Source organism: Micropterus salmoides, unplaced genomic scaffold, assembly GCF_014851395.1.
Source record: "Micropterus salmoides isolate LMB-PRFRI ecotype aquatic unplaced genomic scaffold, ASM1485139v1 Ms_hic_scaffold_16, whole genome shotgun sequence".
NCBI lineage: Eukaryota > Metazoa > Chordata > Actinopteri > Centrarchiformes > Centrarchidae > Micropterus > Micropterus salmoides.
The window spans coordinates 22,469,905-22,497,260 of NW_024040707.1; the positions used below are offsets into that span (position 1 = coordinate 22,469,905).

The following is a 27,356-nucleotide window of genomic DNA, read 5'->3' on the forward strand; positions in this document are numbered from 1 at the left end:
GAGGCAGAGTGAGCCAACCAGCCCCTGTGTCAACCCTGCTCCACTGAACTGAGCCAGTGAAACACTATCAGCTCCAGTCATCAGAAAATAATAATAGGCTCTAGAGGCACTGATATGACCTTGACCTTTCTTGTCAAGAGGTGTAAGCTAAGACAATTTCTCTATTGAATCGATATCCTGCTGCTGTAGATTATACATCAAACCAGCAGTGTTGAATGATCAATGTGCCATTAGGGCTGTGCGATATGACAAAATATTCATATACCGATAACGATATATATCCCTAAATATAACATTTTTTTGTAAACTTAATTAAATATGGCATTTCCAACTGTAACTCGGGATATAAATCCAACACCATGATAATTACCATAATAAAATGAACAACGACACAAGAAGTAATGCAACTAATGTTAGCTAGGTTGTGGATTAGCGAACCGACGCTACTTGCTGCTACAAAGCTAACATGAGAGGAGGAAACGGTTCAGAGCAGCACAGCAGCTCTAAAGACTCAGCTCTCCTGCTGCAGTAACGTTAGCTGAGCAGCATATCTTGGCGATCTGTAAGCTGTATGACCGTGGGCAACACATTTAACGTTACCTGACTGACACGCACATCGTGGCAGGCACTGCTGGATAGTGTTGTGTGGCTAGTCCACTATTTTTTAAGCAAATTTCTTTACCGCAATACAGGTGCCGGGTCGTGCCGAAAAGTGATCGTCCGCCAAAAACTGATGTTTGGTAGGCCTATGTGTAATATCTTTGTATTTATTTGGAAAACGGACTGTAGCCTAATTAACATGACTTACTGCCAACTTAGATATACAATGAAGACAATTTTGTAATTATCCTTATGACTCTGCATTATTTTACTTGCTGAGTAGGCCTACCAACAAATCCACTCTTTTTTTTACCAGTTAAAATAGCTTTAAATGGCTAATACAACTCAAAAAATTGAGTATTTCGAGTATTTCACTTGCCAGAAAATGATTGAAGCCTTTTAGACGGCAGCAGACGGCAATCACTTTTCGGCAGGACACAGGCACGTGTGGAAGAAAGGACCGCGGTGAAGTTGTTTGTTGTTGTTTTTTCTTCCTTTCTTTTGTTGTTTTAACCTGTCCTGCCCAGCAGCCTGGTATAGAGTATGAGGAGCTGGATACCATATTGTGCCGGGCATATTTTACTTTAACGAGAGAGTATTAATGTACTCCTTTGCCTGTTTTATTATTTATTTAAATTTATGAAGATAGTTTCAAGTTGGATATTAGTTTTACACTGGACATTCGATAGATGTCAAATTCCAACTTTAAACTGACTTTAACACAGTGCAAAGCGCCGTTCTCTCACCAAAATATTACGGTAAAGTGTGGGATGTGAGCCACAACGATGTAAACGATAGACCATAATTGTAAAAAACAGACGTTTTTCTATCGTCAAACGTTATATATCGTCATATCACACAGCCCTAGTCACTATTGAAACTCAATACTTTTTGAGTATGACACAAACAGTCAGTTAGTGTTTTTACTCATTCTTGAATCACACGTTTTTGAAAAATAAATATTTGGTTAGACCTTTATCCTGTACAGTAAGGCATCAAGAAAAGCATTGTTTTAGTATCCTTTTGAAACTCAGGTATCTTATTGGAACCAGTATCCTAATATTTTGTTCATGTCAGAGCCTGTTATGAACAGAACTGCCATAAGGCTATAAACACTGATTCAAGCACTTTAAATATATCCAATAGCATTAGATTAAGTAGGCCTATTACTGATTAAACACCCATGAAATGACATCAAAAGTATTTCGGCTCTGAGGTAGGCTACTTTAAGGAGCCATAACTATCCAGCTCTAATTGGCTTTTGCTGTGCAGTAAAATGGAGTCTGTTCTTCCATGATGACATCCTCAATGGGTATTTGCTTCCAGCGTTAAAACATCTAAAACCTATATTGCAGATGATTGGGGCAACTTCCAAATGGGTTGTAATGTGCTGGTCTATTAAAAAACTAGTTTAGACTGCTTCATTTGCATTTGACATTGAAAGTGTCTGTTATTTTGTTGGGCCTGTGAGGATGCGTGAACAAACTACTATTGCAACCAAGCTCGATATAATTTTCTGAAATAGCTACTGTGTGCATTCATTGGAAAACAGCAAGCTCCCAGCACTGATATGTCATATTTACTAAACTACAATTTCCAGCTGTACCAGTGCAATCAGTGTCAATAGGATGCCTTACCACAAATTTACTAATAACATAAAAGGTATTAAAAGGTCACAAGTCAGAATCCATGTCGGACGTTTCTGAGACACACTGTAAGCTTGTTTAGCTGAGCGACCAGCTTGTCACAGAGTAAGTAGTTGAATTTTCCAACCCTAGAGGCTCTCTTCCTGTTTCGTTAAGCTACCTCCAGCTATGATGACTGTAGGTGGATCACTGGGCACCATATGGCAGAGGCTTGACAGTTTCTCTCAGAAACAGGCATGCAATTTAAGTAAAATAAGGTGGTAGAATAATGCCCTAAAAGTTTTTTGTAAAATTTATTATCAAATTGAAACTGGTGCAAGGGAGCATTCAGAAATTATTCAGATTTTTAATATTCTTCTCATTGTCATTAATACCACAATACCATATAATGCTGTCTAAAGGAAGGCGGATTTGGATCAATGTGCTGTGTGAGAGCAAAAAATAGAATAGTGTGAACACAGGCTAACACGGTCACAAAATGACAGGGCCAAACGTGTGACAAACAAAATGTCATATATGCCCCGTGAAACACTGAGATCTGTTGTGAGGATTTATGGTGTAGCAGCAACTGTCACATGTAGGCTAGAGCACTTTCTCTGAGCAGTGGATGTGAACATTGGCTTGCATGGCCACTTTATGACCTGTGAATGCATGCCATCCACTCTCTTGTCTATTTCTACGTTGACTTCTCTGGTGGGAAACATACTAAAGCATAAAAAATGTAGATTTTAAAGCGTAGGCAATTGTTTAGTTTCATCGATTCAAGTCATTTCCTGACTGAATGGGTAAATCCTTTGGCCCAGTGTGGGTTCCAAATGTCGTAGTGTACGACTGGTTAAATCCATCATTACTGAGTGCTACTGCAATGGCAAGTGTCAATATGTGGCTATACTCAACACAAGTTGGATTGGATGCAGTTGAAAAAACTATCTATATATATATTTCTTTTTAGCAGCTTAATTTTAAAGGTTGAATATCGGCAAATCACATGCACATTCTAATATTCCAAATGAATTACCCTATTTGTTATATCTTGATAAAACAGATATAAAGAAACACAAGACAAAATGTGATGATAAAAACAAAAGTGGAGGTGTATAGCTTTGATAAAATTGTGGAAGAAATTGCCTGCATAAGTTTGCATGTCCTTCTTAATAAGATTTGCGATTGCAAGATACTCAATATGCATGTCACAATAAGTCAATAGTTAGTATAAGTACACTATCTGGGTTAATAGTTCCTATTACTGATGCGTTTTTCTTCTTCCAACAACAGAGTGTTAACTAAGTGTCTAATCTTGGTAATATCTAGTAATCCCACACCTTGCAGCTCTGTGTAATTACCATTATTAATCCAGGACAAATGTAGCCTATTGTAAAAGATGATCCTCACTCAGTTAAGTGCAAAACACAAGTAACAATAGGCTATATAATATTTGTAAGTCAGCCTTTCCTATTAGGCCACTTCCTCATCTGCATTTGTCTTGCATGCCATGTGAATATAATGCGATCCTAAAATAGGTCAGATTTGCACGGTCCACAGGAATGTTACATTTTAATTCAAATAGACTACATTTGCTTTCCCATAGCTTTTCCCATCAGCTGAGCTGCTCGTGCTGCAGGACACCACCTGTTTGGATGAAGCTTGCCTTGTTGTTTTTCTTACACCAAATCACAAATCAGCTAATCACCAGTGAGTCTGACATTATTATAATCAGCTGTGTGAGTCTTACTTACCTTTCACACGGCGTTTGGGCTCCTAACGGCTCATTTTTCCGGGGAAATGAAAAGACTCTCGTTGAGTCATATCAGTTCAGGTCCGTTATAGCGGCTTCCCAGCGTTTACATCCCCAAACTGAACAGCGTCAGGAGTGTGGACAGGATCAAGTTAAGGGAATGACCTGCGAAATGAAGGATGAGCCCTGAAACACCACATCACCACAGCTGTACTCATCTTGTGTCTTGTTGCTCTCATTGACGAGGGGGGATGATAAATTATCGACGAGTAGGCTATGGATTTTTATAAAATCATTTAATTCTTCACGACAGCACGAGCGCTAAAAGATCTGATCATTTTAGGTAAACGACGAATTTCTTCTTCTATTTTCCGACAGTGGCGAGGAGAGCAACGGATGAGGCATGATTGCTGCGCGCTCCCGAGCAGTACAGGCTCGTTCGCGGGTCAGACGCTCCGTGGCTGTGGGAGTGAACCGCAATAAGAAATAATTCATGGGGAAAAGGTCGGCATTTTGACGGAGCGAGAACTGCTCCTGTATGTTGCACATTTGCTTTGAATAAAACCAAGTCATTTACTTCCTGCAACGTCTCAATAAACACGGGGAATTTATTTGCATTAAAGGTCTAATTTGAACGAGTTTATTATGAACTGACTTAATTTTGCTTTGATTAAGAGAGGATGGAAACCTGAGGAAATGATGAGATGGCTATAATAACCTACTCTAGTTAGCTATTGGTCTCTATAATGCACTGAATCTAATTTGCCATAGCATCCATTTTCATTTTCCAAACATTTTAAAAGGACGAGGCTACTGCATTGAAACTCATATGTATCAATCGCATTAGTGCAGGTTATATTCTCATGTTATTCATGCTCCTTTAAATGGGCCCTTTTCATTGACATTATAGGACTTGTTATGTAAGACTCCTTCCCTGGATGATTCTGTAAGAGGGCTTTCCTCCCTCAGGGCTTAGATTGTGCCCAGTGAGAAAACTAATAGGCCTTACATGCGAGGAGAGACAGAGATGTCCCTGGTGCCTTGGTTTTGCCACTATTAATGATTATTTTCATTTATTTGGTGGATGGTCTGATGGGCAGTGTGCGCTCTCCCTGCTTCCCATTCATTAAAACAGATACACACACTGTACCTGAGAACTGCTCATGCAGCACACAGCCAGGCTGTTCAGTACTGAAGTGCCTTAAAAAGAAAAGCGCCTCTAGATGCTGAGACAGGGTAGGACATTTCCACTGAGCTTCACAGCTGATCCACACAATACTTACCTAAAGCTACAGTGCATGCATTTACATTTTCTTATTATTCGAATCACAAAATGGGACAACAGAAATGACACATTCTGTCTAAATAAATGCACAAGATTATATAAAAGTTGCTTGAAACCCACAGTCAGAGTTGTGCTGTAGAGAAAGCTGGACTCTTGTTTCTGCAGAGGAAAACACGAAGGACTAGGATGTGGTAGGTTACTAGAAGGTAAAATTAAATTCTCCAACCTTTCCAAAATTATAAGATTTAGAAGTACAGAAGCTCATCTTACCAGTTAGAAACTTTAAAAGCTTTAAAATTTCATTATTTTTAACAACATGGCTTTTAGGTCATAGTTACATTCAGTTATGACGTTTTGATCACCAGTTTTATTGAGAATTACAACAACCATGCAAACCTTCAGATAGATCTTAAGTCCATAGTTTAGTTCCATTTTCTAACCCATATTTTAGGTGAGGAAAATGCCAGTTGGTGTGGATGGAAGGCCAAAACTGAGTGAAAAAGATGCTATTTTATCTTACATAACACTTCCTGGTTCAACTTTGACCTCCTGCCCTTACCCGCAAGTATGCAGTTTTGTTTGCAATGGACAGAGTCAAAACACTTTGTTTGGGCCGTTACATTTTGGTTTCACTTCAAAATAAGTGCCTTAAAAAAATTGCATGAACTGGACATTTCGCTAAAACTCTGGCACTCATGTCATTTAACTTCTTGGCTTTTATTATAAAGCTGTGTCCCTGAATCCCAGCATCTGAGCAATGTAATTGGAAATAGTGGAAATGCAAACATGACCCAAGATTCTGTTTTCACTCACTAATTGTGTTTATTGTTTTATTTTGTAAGGGCCCAGTTTGAGACTGTCACATAGGCTACCCTCATATTTGTTAAGATTTAAAAAAAATTCAAAGGTACAACAGAAGCTGAGGAAAAGACCCTTTTGATCACAACCTGAGAGGATGAAAGAATGAAAGTTGCTTGTGTGTGCAACCAATAGGTGTGTGTGGAAAAGGGAACAAAAGCTGTAAAGGTTGTGATGGCAAATGAGTACAAAGTTTCCCTTCACGATGGGAGATTCACATTTTATTTGCAACTTGAAAGCGAATGACGCAATTTGATTCACAAACATGTCCAAATCATCATTTCAGTGGAAATCAGTGTTAGATTTGAATGTGTTTGACTCTGCAGGAGCTGGCCCTAATCTACATTCATCTCAGAGACTCTTTAGATGTTCATTATTAAGTCGTCAGGGCAAAGTGAGTCGGGACTACTTTAGCAAATCGGGCATGGGGTGCATGAATTTGCGATCCATTTACAGAATTACAATGGACATCAATTAATTCCAGCCTCCTACACTTAATGAATGGTTTGCAGCGAACAAATCAAACATATTTCTGGTAATAGTTTAAATCATTTTGGATAAAGCCTGTGTAACAAAAAGAGCAGATTCTGAGAGTCTTTTTTGGGTATGATGTGTATGGACAAAGACAGGTAGTAGGTGTTGCCTTTAATGGATGCTTTATTTTTGGACTTGGGACTTAATTAAAGTCTGTCATTAGAATTGGACCGGGCAGGAGAGCTTGAGTTTGTTAAAAGAATCAGACTGCCCATCTCTAGCCTCTCTTGTGTGATGCTAGGTGACCTGGAAGTAAAAAGCAACAGAAGGCATTCCCGCCCACTGGCTATGCTGGCACAGGGCTGCCCCCACTCTCACCGTCAGCTCCACCATCACACATCACATCACATACACACAAGTACAGACACAACAGCTGTGCTCTCCAACAATCTACTTTTCCGTGTCCTCTCACCATTGCCACCTCTCTTTGTGGAAGAGTCTGTGTGCCTGGCAGTCTGAGGTAGCCTAATTTAGTAGTACTCCCAAAAAAGTCCCCTGTGGCTGAAAACAAGGGAGGTTCCAGGCCAGACAAAGTAGGGCCCATCACCTACTCCTCTGCAAGGAAAGCCCTGCTGGCTCCCAGCCCAGATAAAAGAGGAGGGCTGAATGTACGACTCATATCTCTGCTCTGTGAAGGTGTTCCAGGAAGTACAAACAAAAAAGGAAACATTAGAGTTCCTGTGTGAGGCTGACACACTCAAAAAGAAGCGTTGCCACACACAAATATTGACAGACTTATTTTCACGAGTGACCTTGAAGAATGGTGTGCATATGGTGTGTCTCATCCCATGTGTGGAAGTAAAGCCTCTGCTGTGAGAAAATGACTGACTATGGCGATGTTCCCGAGCTGCGCGCACCTCGAGGAGAAAATGCAAAGCGGGTCACTTGGTAATGAAAGCCGAGAGATTCCTCAACACCATCCCACTTTATCGTTTATCCTTCCTTCGAAGACCTTAATGGGTTTTCTCCTGCACCAGAGGATCATTCATCTTCTAAGTAGCCTTGTCAGTCTCTCTACACTGGGATACAACAGTGTGACGGCTACTAGTCCCCTAATTTAGATGCGAAGTCATGAGAGGAAATATGAGATGAGCTTTTTTGCCTTCATTTCATTATTCTTTGATCGGAAAATGCACATGCAGCTTACTCTGGTGCCATAAGGTATATTGTTGTGTACTGCAGTTCATGTGTGGCAGGCACACACATTATTTACACGTGAGATTCGAGTTAACACAGTTTAAAGCAGATTTCAACATTTATGTTACTCTCTGGAAGAGAAACATCTTTTTTGACATCACTTCCATTTCAAGTCTGTTCTTTGGCATAAGTAACCATGGTTACCATATTGTGTCTCATATTTAATGGATCCTGTCTCCCTTTATTGTGTTTTCCTTCCTCTTCCTCTCTGTGCTCTCCTTCTCCCACCAGATGCCTCGACTTCACCGGGTTTAAAAATAGATACATCCCCCCGGTGCTGCTTGAGCCTAACTTTTCATGGGGGAAATGAATAGCACACATACTGGATGGACTGAGGGGAAAAATAATAACCTTAAAGATCCAATGACAAATCAGTTTCTGCTTGCATAAGAAAAACAGTACGAGCAAGAGCAAAGGTCAGAACAAAAAGGAATTTTGCTGAGGTTTAGACCTGTGTGACTCTCTGTTCTTCATAGAGCTTGCTCACTGGGATTTAATCTTTTAACTTCACTTTGGTTTTGATCTCAAATTAGTCCTTGCCATCTGTTGCACATGATTGAAATATCTACTCCTCCTGACAAATCAGATTCAAGTGTAAGAGTGTTCTCAATACCCTAATGAAAAACCAATCCTGCTAAATATTTGAACAGGAGTTTTTATGGCAGGTTAATAATGACAGCATTTCCAGTCCAAGCATGACTATACGGATATTGATTTCTCACTAGCTGCTGCTGATCTGGACTCTTCTTTCTGATCTTTCTTCGTGCTTACATGCACAAATCCAGAAAGATGCCCATACAGACAAATGTATTTATGGTTCTGGGTTCCTGTGAGTCATCTCATAGGAACATCTCATCTGGAGACAAAAGGAGTGAGACGGTGAGAAGACTGGGGGAGACAGAGGGTAAAATAGAGTGAATGAGAGGAGGAGGAGGAAAGTGACATTGCAAGAGAAGCCCGGTAAGGCACAGCAAACGCTGGAGTCAGAGTGTGACAGTCTGGCAGGAGGAGAGCAGAGAAGAAGGGAGGGGGAAGGGCGGACGTGGGAGGCAATGCGAGTTGAGTCAAAGCCCCCGAGCTCCCCTGATTTCTCTGTGAAAGACACAGTGCTGAAAAGATGGATAGCGTGTGCCCTCTCTGCCAAGGCATGCCCAAGACAATGACATCATCATCATCAAACTAGCAAGGACACGAGGCGAGAGCCCCAGACTCACACTTGGATCTTTTATTCATTATTATTCACTCACTTATTCATCATTTTCCTTGTGCTCAGACTATCGCTTTACACTGACACAGATCATGAAGTCTTCATACTTAAAATTACTTAAAAAAAATAAAATAGAACTCTAACTTCAACATACAGTCAGACTGTCACTTTGCACTGACAGTGATCATGAGTAGTCTTCATACATCAATAAAAATGTACTCTTACATACATATATAGCCATATGTGAACACTTTGGTGTGTAGCACAGGAAGAAATAATCACAGGTTTAGGTTTAACAGGAGGCTACAATTAAAGAACAGGAAAGGGTTTTTTCGTTCCCTTCATACTGTATGTGTGTGGGGTAGATATACTGTTACTGCAGGCGTTTAACTCTGTTGAGCAGCGGCGTCACTGCTGGCGCCCCTTCTCTGCGAGTCTCTTTGCTTTATTCTGGAGGTAACGTGCTTTACCCGCCTCGAAACGCCTCTGCTCCTCCTCTCCATCAATCTGAAGGAAACAGAAAAAACACAAAAGATTTGTTTTCAGATACATTCATCATTTACCCATACGTTTCACTGGAATGTTTCCCTTGCGTCTTTTATATTAACCATGTGCATGAATCTCTGATCTAATTTTAGTCTGTGGTACTGTAATTGCCATCCATCTCCTTGATGAAATCCAGAATGAATTATTGACACTTGGAGAGGCTCTGCTTTATCTACATACAAGTAGTTAGGTTAAGTAGGTGATTTGCTAGACATCTGCAGTGCATTAAAACATTTCAAATTCCTTAAACTGCAATTTCAACAACATATTAGATAACACAGAGCATCATGACTTATGATTTTGGATTTCTGCAAAGCAGAAAAAGCAAAGGCTTGGAATGTGAGTCGGTCAGTCACTCCTATGATTTCTGATGACTGCTGGCCTCTCATCTAATACCATCAACAGGTCGAATATTCTGTTGTGTTTAGGGTATAGCCCCAAGAGGCTTTTTTGTGCGTCTTGGGATAATACATGTGCAACAAAAGTTTTGTACATTAAGGTGAAAAAGGGCAGAGGGGCTGCTTCATTGAAGGGTCACTTCATGTTGCCAGTAGGTGGTGCAATGAAAGTGAGTGAATATTTGCTATGTAGATGTGTTCAGGGCATGACACTTATCAAACGTGAAATTTGGTACAGATATGAGCATGTACAGTGACGTTACAACAACTTCCTGTTTCATGGCGAAGCATCAAACTTCGACGCCATGGCATGGACATGCCATTAAGTGAAAACTCCCAGGTATCATAGCATTATAATGTCTTAAGGCTCTTCTGAGACTGTTTTGAGGTGGGTGTGACCAACCTGCTAGGATTAATACATCACAGAGTAAAACTTGACACTTCCCGTTGCCAGTATGGTGGGACTCTTATCCAACAGGTAAAATGTGGTGCAGATTTGAGCATGTACACTAACATTATAACAACTTCCTTTTTCATGGCGAATCATCGATTTTTGACGCCATGCCACAGACACACCCATCACCGAAAACTCACAGATAGCACAATTTTTCATTGTCAGTGCCTTTAGATTGCACAGCGAAAATTTTAAGTGGAATTCTCTAGGAGGAGTTTGTTAAAGTACGGACGTCAAAGATTACCATTAAATTGAAAATGGCCGACTTCCTGTTGCATTTAGGGCATTACTTCCGGAGGCTTTTTGTAGGTCTGGACACGATATATCTACCACCAAACTTTTGTACATTTCAATGAAACATGACCTGGGGGCTGCTTTTCAGTGGGGCTCTAGCAAGCCATTTGGCCACGTCCATGTGCAAAATCCATATAACATGTACATTTTTACCATGCTTGAATTTTGTGCAAAGTTTCGTGATTCATTTGGAAAAAATAATTGCTTGCATTTCTATAGGGTCCTCGCATGTTTCATGCTCAGCTCAGATAGCACCATCACACCCAGGAATTCTGAGAAACCCCCCTGGATTTACAGCTGCTTTGAATCACTTTTTCACTTATGTTTTTATTCTGAGCAGGACTTTCAATTCTGTGTAGCAACAATTATTCTCTTTCTCCTTCACTTAGCTCAGTTTGGCTGCTGATTTGTGGGAGGAACCACTTGCTAGTCTGCACAGTTTAATTAGACTGCCCGGCAACCCTGTGACTTAAACAACGCCAGCACCGGTGACAGCGTGAACACTTACTTTTATGGTGCTGCCTGCTTTCCCACTCTCTCATCTGTTGTATGTGAGAATGTACCAAATATATGTTTGTGTTTTTGTATGTAAATTTACTGTACAGGTGACTACTAGCATAAATGGCATGTTCAGATAGAGGCTCTTTGCTGTGCACACACCAGGTGGTTGGCAGATTCAAGAGCACCTGCCACTCAGCAGCACTCTGGGTGCAAAGCTGACAGATGGCACCTTAACTTTATGGAGAGAGCAGGGTGGTAACAGATATGACAAAACATCGAGCCAGGGACAAGCCCAGAGGTCACGACTCAAATGTGATGAGAATATTAAAATAATGACACTGAGCTACAAACACAACACCAGTGGGAATATCTTTTTATGTAGAGCAGGTTCAGGAGCATACAGCTGTAGTATTTATTTGTTTGTTGTATGCTGGTTATATAACTGTCAACATATTGCTCAGTCAATTTTGCTTTGCAATTCTGCAGAAAGTAATGGATAATTCCAGTTCATTGACTTTTTTTTTTAAAGAGAGACCAAGTTTCACCACGGTTCGAGTATTTTCAAACATTTACACAAATAGAAAATGCTGCTCAAACTATCAATCTATTTTTCAAACAGTCCAAATCCATAAACATGTACACAAAGAGCAACTGTGGAATCTTGTTCTAAGTGTGTGAATGTAAAATAGTGTAGTACCTGTAGGGGCATTTCACATACTTTTGTGTTGTTAAGGGGGTTGGGGGGAGGGGAACAGAAGTTCTTACAAACAAAATTGCTACTCACTGTGCATTTTCCTAATAAACATGCAGCAAAGGGCCCTGGATTGGAAATGAACACAGGCTACTGCAGTAAGAACTTTGCCTTAATGGTATGTGTTCTAATAAGTGAGCTCCCAGGGTGCTCCATCCATCCATCCATCCATCCATCCATCCATCCATCGTCAACTGCTTATCCTGCGTACAGGGTCGCAGGGGTCTTGAGCCAATCCCAGCTTACATCGGGCGAAAGGCGGGGTACACCCTGGACAGGTCGCCAATCCATTGCAGGGCCACACATAGACAAACACCAGGGTGCCCCATAACTAACATATTTAAGTGAGTGCTGTATATTGTGAACAATATAACATATATATAATATAACAAGTGAAATAGTAAAATCATGCTTGTCGGACTTCATCACTGCACAGAAAGCAAACATTTTCTTTTGAAGTGGTTACCAATGGTTACCAGTTGTCAGACTCTGATCCAATACCTTTATCCATTCATGTAAATTAGTAACAGTAATAGTGAGCCATTAGTTAATATTTCAAAACATAGTTCAGAAGTACTCTAGTCATCCAACCACAGCAAAATAAAACAAAACAAAAATGGTAAGAAGGTGGGACTATTTTTGACCAGTAGAAAAAGTAATCACTTTAAAATTATTTGTCTGTTGCATCTTCTTGTAGTCCAGACGACAAAAAGGTATTTCATACAAGGATTCAACATGATAAAAAGTCAACAAAATGTTCTAGAGACAGCTGTTAGATTTGTTATAGGTTGGTAAAGAGCAAGCATTTTAACATTTACCTCTGTGAGTTTGTGTGTACATGAAGCTTCAGGGGCAGTATTGATGCAAAGCCCAACGTGTTTGGCTATAATGTGCTGTCAGAAGACAAAGTCAGGGATGCAAATCAATGCATCAAGAGTGTGCACCACAACTACAAAGAGATGCGATCCAATAAAACAAATTCACACTCTGTTGTCTAAATACAAATCCATGTGGCAGTAAAATGCACCAATTTGAAGTGTGTGGTATGTTTATTAACAATGTCTTCAGGCTGAATGTATCTTTTATTCTCATTGTTGCTTTCATTCAAACCTCTCATGTCCCTTTCCTTCTCTCAGGTCCCCGAGGACTTTTATTTAATTATACTTTTAAACCCACAGTGAACTACAGCTTGAGATGGTTTAATGAACAGGCCAATTAAAATGAACAGTACGGTACATCTGACTACTGATAATGAAGAAGACAGTTAATAGCAATATGAGATATTGGCCCTCTAAAGGTTCTGGCAAATAAAACAGATGATTCAGGAAGGAGAAAATGTGAGACCGACTGGTTGAAGGACAGGTTCATGTAAGCACTGACAATTGATATACTGGAGATAGTCTGTTAAAATTATTTCAGTCTTATCTCATCTGGCCAAACAAAATTAACAAAAGAACCAAGTGTCAGTTATTTTTTATTCCAAGAAACTGTCCTTTAGATTATCAGTGGAAAACTGCTTTATCCAGTCTGAAAAGAAGTTATGCCCAGAAGTTATGGAAACGAGGGAGTGGAGTTTGTTTTGTTTTTTTTACATACAAGAGCTGCTAGCAAAACTTTATTTCCTAATATTACTCCAACACAACAATCTCCCCTCTCCAGCTCTGACTCACATTTCCCCTGTTGTCTTCCTACAACAACTCGCCTCTCACGAAATTGCAGAGCGAGAATTGTCCTTGAGCGAAACTTCTTGTTAAACACACAGGGTGTCACCGGGAGTCACTCATAGTGATCCTTTCCATGATGTTGTCAGTGGCTAAAAATAATTTGTAAAATTAGGGCCCAGGTTTAAAAATACAGAAATTACCCTTTAATACTGGTCTGTGTGAAGATTCTCAGTCACCCAAGTCATAATTAGCCAAAGAGGGTTAAATCAAGGGCAACTGGACTGGACTTGGTTGAAGATAGTGGCTTCTTCAGTTCAGAACATCTTCCAGTATCTTCAACCAAGTTCAGTTGCCCTTGATTTAAACTTCTTTGGACACTTAATACTGGTGTTTCTACATTTTTGTCCATGTGTATGACAATGTGTGCAAATTATTTGGCCTGCTTATATTTTGTATGCATTCCTACTAGGCTGCACGTGTGCATGCATATGTTTACGCTCATGCAGATCACATTTGCATAACTCAATGAGACAATTCAATGCCGGGCTCAAAATGTCCTTTTGGTGTCCCCGTGTAATTGGCATTCCCACAGTGGCTCCAGTCTAATAACTATGATTATGCAGGATCATCAACTACAACTGGTGACTCTCTGATGCAGAACCTATCAACCTCACAAAAAGCAGTCACCCTTGTTTTTATAGTGTCTTCAATTTGAATGTCTCTAAAACCATTGCTTTTTAGATTTCAGGCAAAAAGAAACTTCTGCACTCTGCCTTAACTTGTAAAAATTACACTCACGGCAACAGTTAGGCTACCATGTTTTGGTTCATAAACCTTATATGAGGCATTCTGTACCATGAGAGCAGCTTGTCCCTTTTTCTTGAGTTAAACTTAAAACTGATATGACATAGATTATTGTGGTAATGTTTTTGCACTGTTTTGTATTGCATTTGACATTTACAATCAGTTAATCCATGCATAGGATGCAATAATAGATAATATATAAAATTGTCAGATGCAGTTATCATGTGATAATGATCAAGCAGAGGAGATTCTTGTGTTTCACAGTGTATGTTCATCTTTGTATGGAACATTGTGCATGTACAATATTTCTTTGCAATTCTAGTAATTGTATGTGTAACAGTTCATTCATGGCAAGAATGACTCGTTGCACAAGTTGAGTAAAAGACAATGGCTCCGCATTGAACAAGATAGCCAAGTTAGAGACTCTGTGACAGGGGCTTTGCTAGACATAGAGCTCTAGTGGGGCACAGACCCACACATTCCCCATGTTAATTTTTATTTATGATTTTGATATTTTGTTGATTGTATGAAATGTCTAAGTATGTACCTCACCAGCTTCCCTTGTTTAGTCCATTAATATTGGCGCTGTCATGTCAGAAAGGGCTTTGACCAGAGCATAAGCACCCACACCTATGTCACCACCAAAGAAAAATTCTGCCTGACTTGTGAGCCATGTAAACAATTTGCCATTGCTGCATAGTCACACCTGACACTGCAGTGCTCTCACTTCTACCTCTCCTTTAAAACAGCCTGTCTCTGCAATAAACCTGAATGGAAACTTCTAGAAAACACCACTGCTGATTTGAATGGACCTCTGCACACTAACTCAATCCTCCGTTAGGGTCTGAGCTGCTTGTATCTGATGCTGCCTGTAGACTGCTGGCTGTGCTTTTACTGTCTGAGGCTGCATGTATTTCACCTGGGTCTGTGTGACCATCTAAAAACGTCTGGACTCGGTTTGTGCTTGTACTTGATTTGGATCAGCTTGTACTGGCTTATGATCCAGCAACTACTGACAAACTTCAGCATAGCCCCTGTAAATTATAAATATCAGTACCCATTCAAACTGGCTCCCCAGGTTTCCTTTAATACATTTTCAAAAGGAAAATACTATTTCTACTATGACATGCATATGTGATGTTTATTATCCACTAAAGATGTACATCCATATTGCCCAGTCTGCACTGCTAATCAACATTTTAATAGTCAATGTGAATCCACTGCTTTCCATCTTGTATTAGTCCAGAGATAACTGAGTGAACTAAACCTTCACTGAGAGACAAATAATTATTGTCTCGTTTTAAAATGATGTGTGCCTATGAGGAATGTCATCACATCTGTGTCTGGACTGGTCCCACTAATGTTGCTGCTGGAATGCAATAAGGTCCTGAAATGGGCAAGTTTAATTTTGTGCATATGCGTATGACTGCATGTTTATGCGTTTATGGTTATCTTTTTCATTTTTTTGCTGCAATTTAGAAACATTGTTGCACGTTGGCTGCTCATCTGGGTTAGCAAGACAGACAGAGAGAGATTCACTGCAGCTGCACATGAACCTGCTCACATCAGACTTTGAGAGGAGAGAACACAAGTTTCCCTGACCGCTGTTCCTGAAAGTCACTCTCACTGAGTTATTTTCTCTTCTTGTGCACAGAAGGATAGTCCCTCTTAGTCCCCTCATCAACGTTGTAAATACTCGCTTTCAACAATGACTCGGTTTTTGCGACTTTTCATATCGTAACAAACTGCCTTTTCAAATCAACCAGTAGTTCTATTTTGAAATTGTAACCGGACATTGCAACGTATGTCTCTTCAATCACTTTCTGGCAAGTGAAATAGCCTACTGCATTTTATGGGTTGTATTGGCCATTTAAAAGTATTTTAAGAGGTAAAAAGTACTAGGTGAGCTATAATCTGTCAAATATAACTCTTCTGAATGAAATCAACTAATTTCAGGGCAGAAATAACCTTTCAGTCAATAACAAAAAAGGCTTCAATCATTTTTTGGTAAGTGAAATACTGCATTTTATGAGTTGTATTGGCCATTTAAAGGTATTTTAACAGGTAAAAAAGAGTGGATTGGTTGGTAGGCCTAAAATAATACAGACTCATAAGAATAATTACTAAGTTGTAAGTCATGTTAATTAGGCTACAGTCTGTTTTCCAAATATAAACAAAGATATTACACATAGGCCTACCAAACATCAGTTTTCGGCGGAGGATCACTTTTCGGCACGACACTGGACGTTGCCAATTGTTGCTAACATGACCACAAAGCCCTACACGTCCAAAAACGACGGCGAGGGGTCTTGACAATTTCACTGGGGCACAGCACATTGATACAGGGGCACGTGCCCGAATAAAAAGGGTTTGGCAATGCCTATGCTCTGTGATGCTTGGAATTGTGCTTGGAACTTGGAATAGGCTCTCTCAGTCATAATGCTAAAATGTAGATGCAGGTATAATGTGTACCATGGTCATGATGTTAGTTTAGCATGTTAGCATGCAAACATTTTCTAATAAGCGTAGTGTACAGCTGTGGTGAATGGGAATGTCATTAGTTAGTATTAAGTAATAAACCAAAGTACTGCTATTGGTATTGAGTATTAGTCAGTTAGGAATACCTCTACCAAATTCCATGTCAATCCATTCAACAGTTGTTGACATTTTACACAAAATCACAAATATAAAACGTTAGGGCTCATCACAGTGATTAGTATACATTGTATGGGAACTATAAAGGTTGGTCCAAAATGTCATGTCAGTCGATTAAACAGTTGTTTAAGAAATAATTTCGTCTGAACCTAAGTGAACCGACAGACCTACAGGCTGACATTTCCATCCCTATAGCCATGCTACTACAATGGCTAAGAAAAACACATTTGTTACATTACAAAATAAATAAATGGTAATCTGAAAAACTGGGACACATGTGATCATCAATTTGAATGTCATCCAAGATGAAGTCAGACCTCAAAGCCCTGGGTGATCAGGTAAAACGGACAGCTGTTTCATCTTCTATGGTCGTCCATTAGGTGGACAGTTAGAGTGTGACAAGCCAAATGGTGTAAACTTGGAAAAGGGGCATGGCTTGTAAAAGGGACTCTTTGGACAAAGCCAGCAAAATGCCAGAGGGGTTCCTTTGTGTTGGCACAAGCTGTTATTGGAGTGGGCACGGGGCATCAGGGGCATCGCCAAATGCCAGTGTCTCAACAGTGGCACTAAGCTGTAAGCAACTGGCTGAAGAAAAATAATAACCATCTGGACTAGCATGAGTCTGGATGCTAACCTTTATGTTTGTGTATGTCACAGACAGTGGGAGAGAGAGAGAGGGAGAGAGATACACTCAGATAAAAAGGATGACATTTTAGACAATGTTGAAAGGTGTTTTATTTGTAGACATAAAACAAATCCTTAGTCCATGAATCCGTTCGTTCTGTCATGATTCATATTTTATGCTGCCAGTTTTTCTGTCTGTAGTTCAGCCTGTAAAGCAATAATCCTAAATTATTCAATAATATGGGCTTAATCACAGTTTCAGCAACAATATAGTTGCATAAGTGACAAAATGATATATACAGCTTCAATAGACAGCTACCATTTATTTGTGTATTGATGTATTCTGACTTCATATTGTATCTTCTGACTGCAAAGCAGCACAATGAGCTGGAGTTGGATTTTTCAAATGTCTTAGCTTTCAAATGCAGTACAAGGCAATGACCAGGTCATCTAGCTATTCACTGAACTAAACCGCCTTGCTCAAGCAACTTTCAAGTCTGAAGCTGATTTACAGAAATGAATGGACCCCAATCATAATCTGGAAAAACTCATTCAACAATGGGACAAAACACAAATTTCAAGAAAAGCAAGACAGAAGTGATTTTCAGTGAGCTATAACTATGTTTTGCTTAGAGGCTTCAAATTACAAATACTACTGTAATACTGTAATAAAGTAGAACTTGCCTGCTCCTTATTTGGTACTTCTGAGGGTCATTATAGGATACATAGGAAATTAAAATCACGATCTATGACTATAGAATATTATAGCCTTCTATGCATATTTATGAAGATGATATAATGATAAACTTAATAATTAGCTGCCCTTTACAGATGCATGGACTGAGGTGCAATGAGAATAAATTACGGTATGTTCTCTGTGTCGTGTCTTGGATTACCACAGAGTCAGAAATATCTTCAACTCTGCCACGAGTGTACCCGTTAACCCGTTGATGATTGTCTTGAATGGGAGGCATCTAAAAATAAATGTGCATCACTTCATGTGGACTACAGGAGGTTGCCATGACAACTGGGCTTGTTTTCATGTCAAGGGAGGCCAGCTGAGTCTCTGCCAGCAAGGAGGGAGGAAGGGAGGGCAGAGGGGAGATGGAGGAGAAGGAAGGAGGGAGATCTGAAGAAAAGAAGATAAATGAGGGAAAGCAAGGAGAGGGTGGGATAGAAAGCCAGGTGGGTAAGAAAGATGAATAGAGGCAGAAGGAGTGTGAGATGAAGAGAGAGATGGAATAGAAGGTAGGATATGATAAAACAATGAACAACAAGGGAGAGTAATAAAACAGCAAAGAAGATGTAACGAGGAACAAACCTACTATATGTTCACCAGAAATTAATTTGCTTTTTAACTGTTTGCTCACTTATTTGAACATTTATGTGTCTATAGAAGGATTACTGAATGTGCACACAGTTTTGAGCAACAACCACCTTTTCATTCATACCATAACACACATCCACACCCGGGCTCTGCCGAGTGTAACGACATTACAAACACATCCTTCCACCAGCTGGTATTCAGTATGCACTGGCCACTGGCTGCGGATGCAAAGTGCTGACCTTCTGGTCCAGCCTTTTTTTTTCTTTTTACCTTGAGGCAACTGCTAGCCCATTAAAATCATCAGAAATACAACAAGAAATACAACAAAGACATACGCTAGTCAAAGGCGCTTGCAGGCATTTTCAAGCATTTTGCTGGCCCAGTATGCGCATATATTATTTCAGTACTTTTCAAGGGTACTGTTGCAGAGAGGCCAGGCATCCCCTACGATATTCTCCCTTCTGCTCATCCTGTCCTCTTTCCCCACTTAAGTGTTACCCACAGTCTGCTGTGGTGACAGCATTAGTGACAGCCCACACACACAGTCCCTAACCCCCTGCTGAGCTAAAACAGGAAAGTCTAAAAATAGTAAACCCAGCAGGCTCACTCAGTTGAAAGTGAGGATGAGAGAATGGGGGGGAAAGCACCTGCAGTCAAAAATAGCAGACGCTGTCCTTTCGATCAGGCTATTTATGGAACAAAATCTGAAATGATGGATTCAGTGAAAGCTCAATGTTCAGTGACAATATGAATACTTTAAAGAAGAGAAGGAGGAGAGCCTCGTACTCAAAAATATTTTGAAAATAAGACCAATGTCTTACAGTGCAAATCCTGTGTAAAACATTGTGTAAGTGATTATGTTTCTGAGTGAAAGGACTTTGTGGGGAACACATGACCAGAGAAACAAAGTAGAGGAGGAATATAATGTCATCATTTAATCCTTACATGAAATTTTGTTAGATGGAGTTGTCCAGACTGCAGGTAATGGAAGCATGAATAAATATTTCAGCTCTAGTTTTAGATGTTTGGGTGAAATGGCAAACTTAATTAGAGCTGGGCAATAAAACAATAATGATAATTATCGCAATATAATTTTCTTCAATAACAATATTACAATATAAGAAATCTTCAATATATCTTCAATAAATGTTTGATTCAATTAATTTGAATCACAAACGAATTAGCACTTAATATTTCAATTGAGATATTTATTTTGTTGAGGAAAAGGGTCTGAAAAAAATCTGAATGATTTTTTAATCTTCTACCTCAGATTTGTGAAGTGATCCACTGTGTGGTATCAAGTGTTTGTCACGTTCTGACCATAAAGAAAAGTTTAAAACCACAATTAACCTTCCGATTTCTTCATCTTTCACTCAGGAGAAAATATCAGCCTTTAAACTTGAAAGAAATAATTATTTTACATTTCTCATGATAATTATTGATATGGAATGGTATGAAATGTTTTTATCATGATAACATTTTTGGCCATATCGCCCAGCCCTACATGTAAGAACACCATATCTGGGCTTCCATAAAGTTGGTGAACTGTTCTCCAAAGCGCCTTAGATTGAGTTAATTTACGTGATTTTCAACACTTCAGGCGATCAATTAAAAAAAGATTTCAAAGTCAAAAAAAGTCAAATTCTCAAAACCACAAATGTGAAAAGTTAGGGCTCATCGAACTAATTGGAATACACTGTATAGGAACTATGTCTGTACACAATATCATGTTAGTCTATTCCATAGTTGTTGAAATAATTTTGTCTGAACCAAAGTAAACTGGCAGACCTACAGGCTGACATTTGTAGCCCTCTCATGTGGCGAGACACTACCTGGTTCAGCAGCTAGGCTTCATTCTGCCCGCCTCAGCTACACTTCGCACTGCCAAGATGGTCAATGCTAGCATCGCTAGCTAGCTAGCTAACTAGCTACTTAAAATTTAACGATGTTGCATGATAACTTTTCACCTAAATAAAAAGCTAAAGCTAATGTTATCTAATTCTTGTTTCACTCGGGAACCAAACGCCGGTCTCCTGGGTCTGGGACCAACTTACTATCCACCTGAACACCCTGCCACCACCTTAGTGTCGGACTTTCATGGCTATTTATATCCCACACACGCTGAACCTGCGACAGTAACTGTAAAATGGGGCGCCGTTTCTGCATAACAGAAGTTTAAACGGCGGTGAAATGACACACAAAATGCCAAAAATGCGTTGGAATACCACGCCAAATGACTTAAGATCTTCTTGAATATACAAGTACTTATATACAGAAAACAAAACCAGTGTTCTTCTTATACAATGACAGAAAAAAAGTTGGTGCATTCCCTTAAAAATAAATGGCTGTTTGATAAGTGAAGATTTCCAGCTCTACAAGCTTGTAAATGAATCTTGACATGAGAAACATTTTGTGTAACCAGCCATGTTAACACAGAGGAGAAAAGTAGTATGTTGCCTGAAAGATGACCTTTGGGGGAATTTTGTTGTCACAGAGAACAGAATTTATTATACCTGTAAGCAAACTAACAGAACTGAATATCCTTAAAGGGGTTTATTCAGAAAATGTCACCATTGCTTTAGTTCATTGGTCACTCAAATTCTTTTTTATTGTTAATCATTTCAACTTTTACTTTTTGGAACAAAACAAACACATATATAAATGCAATTTGATAGGACTATTTAGAATACTCGATGGTGGTAGTGGCCCCAGGTAAAATTAAAATGGAAGGCCAAATATTTGTCAGGCTTTGTTCAACTCTGTATTATCTGGCTTACTAGGCTAATTAATGTGATCGGTGTATTTCCATCCCTCACAGTCCCTTCTCCACTGTTTGGGGAAATTCAGGTGTTAATTGGATTGACATGTTAAAGCTTATTTCCTGCATGTGACACCTCTCTTTTATACACTAAGGGACTGACATCGATAAGTAGGTTTGAATGGGTCCCCCCTCATTTGGGGTCAAACTCATGCCGTGTTTAAGCCCTCAGTAAATAGTTATAGAGGCAGAAATAGCCCTGATTGAGGCGCATCCTCTTTCTCTCGCTCATATAAATAAACACGCACGCATTTGTGCTCAGTGATCTGTTCAAGCACGTGCACATCCACATGCAAAGCCCACTCTCTCACACACAAAGCTACACATGCATTAGAGCCTTGTTTGTCTTATTACTCTTTTACACTGAAACACATAAAGTCTGTCTATAGTGTATCTCTGGCCAACATTTTCTCTCCAACATATGCAGACACAGACATTTTTTTCTATTCCTGCCCTTGTTTATCTGACATGCCACATCAGAACCCTGGCAGCCCAGGCTCCATTTAGACTTCCATTTATAGTGTGGAGGATGAATTATTAAAATCACCAGGATATTTTTTTTAGCCTCTCTTTTCATAAATCTGAGGTGAACAGAGAAATTACAATGACTCAATCATGGCTGCAATTGCCTGCTATTAAAACAAAAGCGATGAGCAGCTTGTGTGAGATGAAAAACCAGGTAATGAATGCATGGAGGGAGGCAGACAATGGGCGAACCAGACGCAGGGTTTTGTGAAATGGAAATTGGGAGACGCTTTTGATGAGGCAGACACATTTAATGCACATTTCTGTCTGGCTGAGTTTTCAAACAGACGTGTCATGAAGTTAAAGGCTGATACTGTACCTTTAAGTGTGTGTGATTGTTTATGATAAGATGGGTCACTGCAGCACTTGGCGGTATGACAACACAAGCCTTTTTGGCGCTTCATTCTCATACACACTGCCTAGCTTGGCTTTGTTCTTGTGTATTTCTTATTGTATGCTTGTGTTATTTGAAACACGGCAGGACATGATGTTCTGCGTCACCTTTCTTTTAAGATCTTAGGGTGAGTTAGACACAGACAGCAATTTGTAGTGTACATACTATATTATTTTTCTACATGTTTTGGTTCATTATTTTAGATAAGGTATGAGGATAGATGCAGGTTAACCCAGACAACAGCTTTGTGCTTGACTTCTGTTTCTCAAAATATTGCTGGCTCTGCACATACTTAAAGTTTAATGATTAGTTCAGGTGCAAACTCTCTGAATTTTGTACAAGTGTGCACTTGAGAGAGTAATGATCGGTTTTTGGTCTGTGAAATTTCACTGATGCTTCCCAGTCAGCCCATGCCCATAGTTATAGACTTTGCTTGACTAAGTCAATGCAGAAACTGGTTCATACCATATTGTGCAAGGTATCATGTTTCCAAAAAACATTTCAGCCAAACAAGAAATGTCCAAAGACATCAAACAGAATATGAATGGTTGAGTCACAAAATTTGGGGCGATACTCTTCATCATTCAAATTAAGTAAATATTAATGTTGAAAAATAGAGCAATTGCAATCCACTACATGTAAATCCTTTACTTTGTGCTTTGAATGTGATTTAATGGCTCCTCTATCGTCTAGCCCCAGCTCACTGACAAGCTGACTTTATCTCAAACACAGTAATGTGGATGTAGCCTGAAAAGTCACACAAACGTTGGATGTGTTTTAAAGCGATCATCACGAAGACAATCAGGATGAGTTAAACAGATGGAGTGTGCATGCAGTGTTTGCATATAAACAGGGTTTGGATCATCGTGTACTGCAGAGCCAGAACAAACAGCAGGCGTCCCTCTCCAGTCTGCAGGTAAACACGCACAGTTTACATGCTGACAGTAAGTGCTGAGTCAGTCAGACATAGATGTCTAGGGAAGCTGTAGAGATATTAGCATTCAGCCCTCAGTGCTTAAGGATAATATGCAGACATAGCAAATAACTGAATGTGCTGAAAAGACACTTGTGTAGCATTACCAAATAAGGGGTGACACTGAGTGAAGGAACATTACTATCAGGTTTACTATATAAGAAGTGAAGAGATAACAGAGTCTGTGAACATTAAATCGGGATGTGATGAAGAATCCACCACTTGTATTTGCTCAGTTTCACTGCAAACTAAAAGGAAAATAACATTTATTAAGTGGTGGAGGTAATGAATTACACTGGAGTTGAATAAGAAGCAGGTGTCATTACAGTGCTAGTCTTTTTATATCTAACTTTAAAAAAATACAGAATAGGCAGGATCACATCTGCTCTGTAAAGTAAATTATATATATCATGATCTGTTTTTATTCGGTAAGTTGCCAATGGAAAAGTTTCCTGTTGAAATGTTACCAGTGCTTATCCTAAATAAAACTGAAAAGGGGTGTACAGACTTTAAAGGTAATGCCTCAGCAGAAAGGCATGAAAAAAATCCTTTTTTCACTATACGAAACTGAAGCAATAAGAAACCAAGGATTTAAATAATGTACACCATTCTTGGTGGACACATCAACCAATCTATGTTTGACTCTCAATCTGTGTAAGACTTGTGTGTGCTTAGCCCTATGTGGATATAAAATGACGTATAAGTTCAAATTAATTCTACATTCAGGCAGTTAATAAGCAAACATATATTTGAAAGCAGAGACTGGATGGTACTGACCTTAAGAGGAGGGACTGGCAGAGGCTTGTTGTCCTTGTCCAGGGAGATGAAGGTGAAGAAGGCAGAGACAGCACGATATTTCCCCTTCTCTGTCTCCACCAGCGAGGTAGCATCTACCAACACTTCAATTTCCATAGATTTGTTACTGACAAAAGTGAGCCGCCCCGTCACCGTCACCACACAGCCTTGGGGAGATGAGGAAAAAGATGAGAGACATGTTTAACACCTTTCATCTGGATTTAATATATTTTCCAAGAATGCTTCAACTTTTAAAAATCATGATTCAAGCTACTCTGTCCTTCAGAGTTACTAAAAGTTTCACAACGGTTGCAAGAGAGTTTTAAAACACCAAAATGACTGAAGATTTAAACCACCTGAAAACAATGATATTAATTTTAAATCATTTACGAAATCACACTAAGGACCTTCATGTATAGTTACACTGAAAACAAACTGTGAACATGAAATAAGCTGGTATACTCATATAGTCAGCCAAGGAAAATTTAGGATCTGCTCTTGCAATCTACTTTACATTGTTGCATCATGAATTTCTTGAAGTCTGTGCCACCGAGAGAGTCAGCAGAGTGAGACAGGCCGATGATTTCTGGCTAGAAGAATTTTAGAACTGCAGCCTATCAATGTCTCTTCCAGCAAGGTTTCTAGATGAATAAAAAGGACGTTTCAAAATAAAGCTTTTGTTGTGCTTGAAGTAGGAAAGAAAAGCTAGTCAAAATACGTAAAAATAAAGTATCATTTTACCTATTTTTACTGTTAATGTTTAGACGCACACATTAAGAGGAGATATGATGTGCCCTGCTGCAGAGCATGTGCAACCGTGGTTTTTTATTTCTAATCCATCTAACACGTATGACTCGTCAAAAAGGTGTGCTTATCTCCTTGTGTCACTGCAGAGAGGTGGGAAAAAAAACAGTCAACTAATGGGGAGTGGGCATTGCTGATGTGTTTCTTTATTCTCTTTGATGTGACTGTACTGTATTATTATTACTGCTGTTGCCATAGAAACGAGGGGAGAAGGTGTTATCCCTGCAGTCTGAAACAGATCTCGAGTATGTGACTGAGATCTTATAAAACGGTCAAAGTCATAAATAATCAAAGAGGTTCATGGAAAATGAAAAAAATGGCTTTAATCAAACTTTGTGCTGCAAACAATTTCTACGAGAATTAGGCTAGAAATGATGGAGCTCTTGAACTCGTGCAGGCAACTCTTAAAAAATACACGCACATGGAGTTTGAAGAAAACATTGATCGTATTTTAAAATGATTACAACCTATGTTTGCATTTTCCTGACAAGAGACCTCTCACAGTCATGCAAATAATGGCTGTACTCCCCCAGTAATAAGGCAGAAGTACAAAGTGTGTGACTTGACACAAGATATCACGGTTTGTCTCCAGCCTCCTGCTGGTGAGCGTTGATTTCTTTTAATCATGACATCAATGTTTTATTTAATCTTAACCATGACCACAATCCTTCTTTAACCAAGTAGTTTTATGTTGTCTAGACTTAACGAGGCCTTAACCATAGATATTAAAGGGGTGGCATTTGTAACATGTGGTTGGTTTGAAAGGTACTGATAAACAACCAACTTTGTCATTTAGTTATGAGGACTTGTTAGAATGTTTTAGTGTGATTTTCAGAGGCTGGAATAGTTAATGATCTGTTTTTGTGACTGGAGGAAATGTGGAGAACAATTATTGGTCGTGTCCCAATGTGATGATCTACCTCACTGAAGTCTGAATCTGTTGTTTTTCTGTGAGTTTTGTCCCATTTCTGCAAATGCATTTGTCATTATTGTAAAATGTTGAGTAAATCAAAAGAAATAAATAGTGTAAGTCTACAACAGCATGTCAATAATTTACTGAAAATTATATTAGTCATATTTATTTATCTATTTATTAATGTGAGATAGTAATCACTAAATATTAGCTAATGTAACAATAGCTGTTACCTAATTTGTTTGTTGTAATATATTTGTGTGGCTGACCTTGAAAATTCATTTTCTACAGACTTCTTGTGTGTGTGTGTGTGTGTGTGTGTGTGTGTGTGTGTGTGTGTGTGTGTGAGATCCTTATGCACACATGCAGGAGGCTGCACAACACAGAAGCAAACAAGGAAGAGAGAAACAACTGCCACTGCCAGAACACAACTCACTAAGGTTCGTATTTCTTCAGCAATATAAAGTTACATATGTTATTGTCCAAAGCCAACATGAGTCTCTCAGCTTTGAGACTGAGGGTCAGGCAGTTCTCTGTGCACTGGGGAAAATATGACAGCTCTAAATTAGATTTTTTTGGTGAGTGATAAGAAACATTGATTAGGCCTACCAACCTTATTCTCACCCCTCTATTATATAGGTGTTATGAAATGACATCACCATTATCAGAGATCTTACCAAGATCCCACAAACCTGGGATCTTGTTAGTGTGATAATGAAAATCCCACTGAGTGAAGAATTGTGAAAAGATGACTGTATAAGAAATCAGGATAACGCACAGTAAAGTAACCCTCCATTTATTTCCATACAGCTTGCTAAGGCAGCACATACACCGGAAGTATTTATTCTCTCCCTTGTTAGCTCATTGGGTGTTTTTACATGTTACTGCCAGGAGCAGGTTCAGACTCATTCAGGTAAACTATCTTTGGCACAGCTTTATTATGCTCAGGGAAATGTGCTTGCTCAATGACATTACATGAAAAATAAGCCTTGATGAGACTGGATGATTTTTTAAAGACCTTCATGATTAATAATTGATTTATGCAGAAAGTTGA

At 39.3% G+C, this 27,356-nt stretch overlaps 2 protein-coding genes and 1 long non-coding RNA gene across 5 annotated transcripts in view; 1 reads left to right on the forward strand and 2 right to left on the reverse strand.

Moving 5' to 3' along the window:
* Positions 1 to 4,360, reverse strand: part of LOC119906168 (probable G-protein coupled receptor 153) — a 37,274-nt gene extending 32,914 nt beyond the window's left edge. The window contains exon 1 of the mRNA XM_038723716.1: positions 3,983 to 4,360. The gene's annotated coding sequence lies outside the window, so the exon portion shown is untranslated. The remainder of the gene's footprint in view (positions 1 to 3,982) is intronic.
* Positions 4,162 to 4,616, forward strand: LOC119906169. The gene is made up of 2 exons (XR_005444937.1): positions 4,162 to 4,250; positions 4,360 to 4,616. It is a non-coding gene; the product is annotated as an uncharacterized LOC119906169 (long non-coding RNA).
* A 4,448-nt stretch (positions 4,617 to 9,064) lies between these two features.
* Positions 9,065 to 27,356, reverse strand: part of acot7 (acyl-CoA thioesterase 7) — a 61,338-nt gene continuing 43,046 nt past the window's right edge. For all 3 annotated transcript variants that reach the window (XM_038723783.1, XM_038723784.1, XM_038723785.1), the window contains 2 exons: positions 24,568 to 24,752; positions 9,065 to 9,569 (listed from right to left, as the gene is read on the reverse strand). In XM_038723783.1, coding sequence (XP_038579711.1) covers positions 9,471 to 9,569; positions 24,568 to 24,752 — 284 coding nt within the window. In that variant the 3' untranslated portion in view covers positions 9,065 to 9,470. The remainder of the gene's footprint in view (positions 9,570 to 24,567; positions 24,753 to 27,356) is intronic.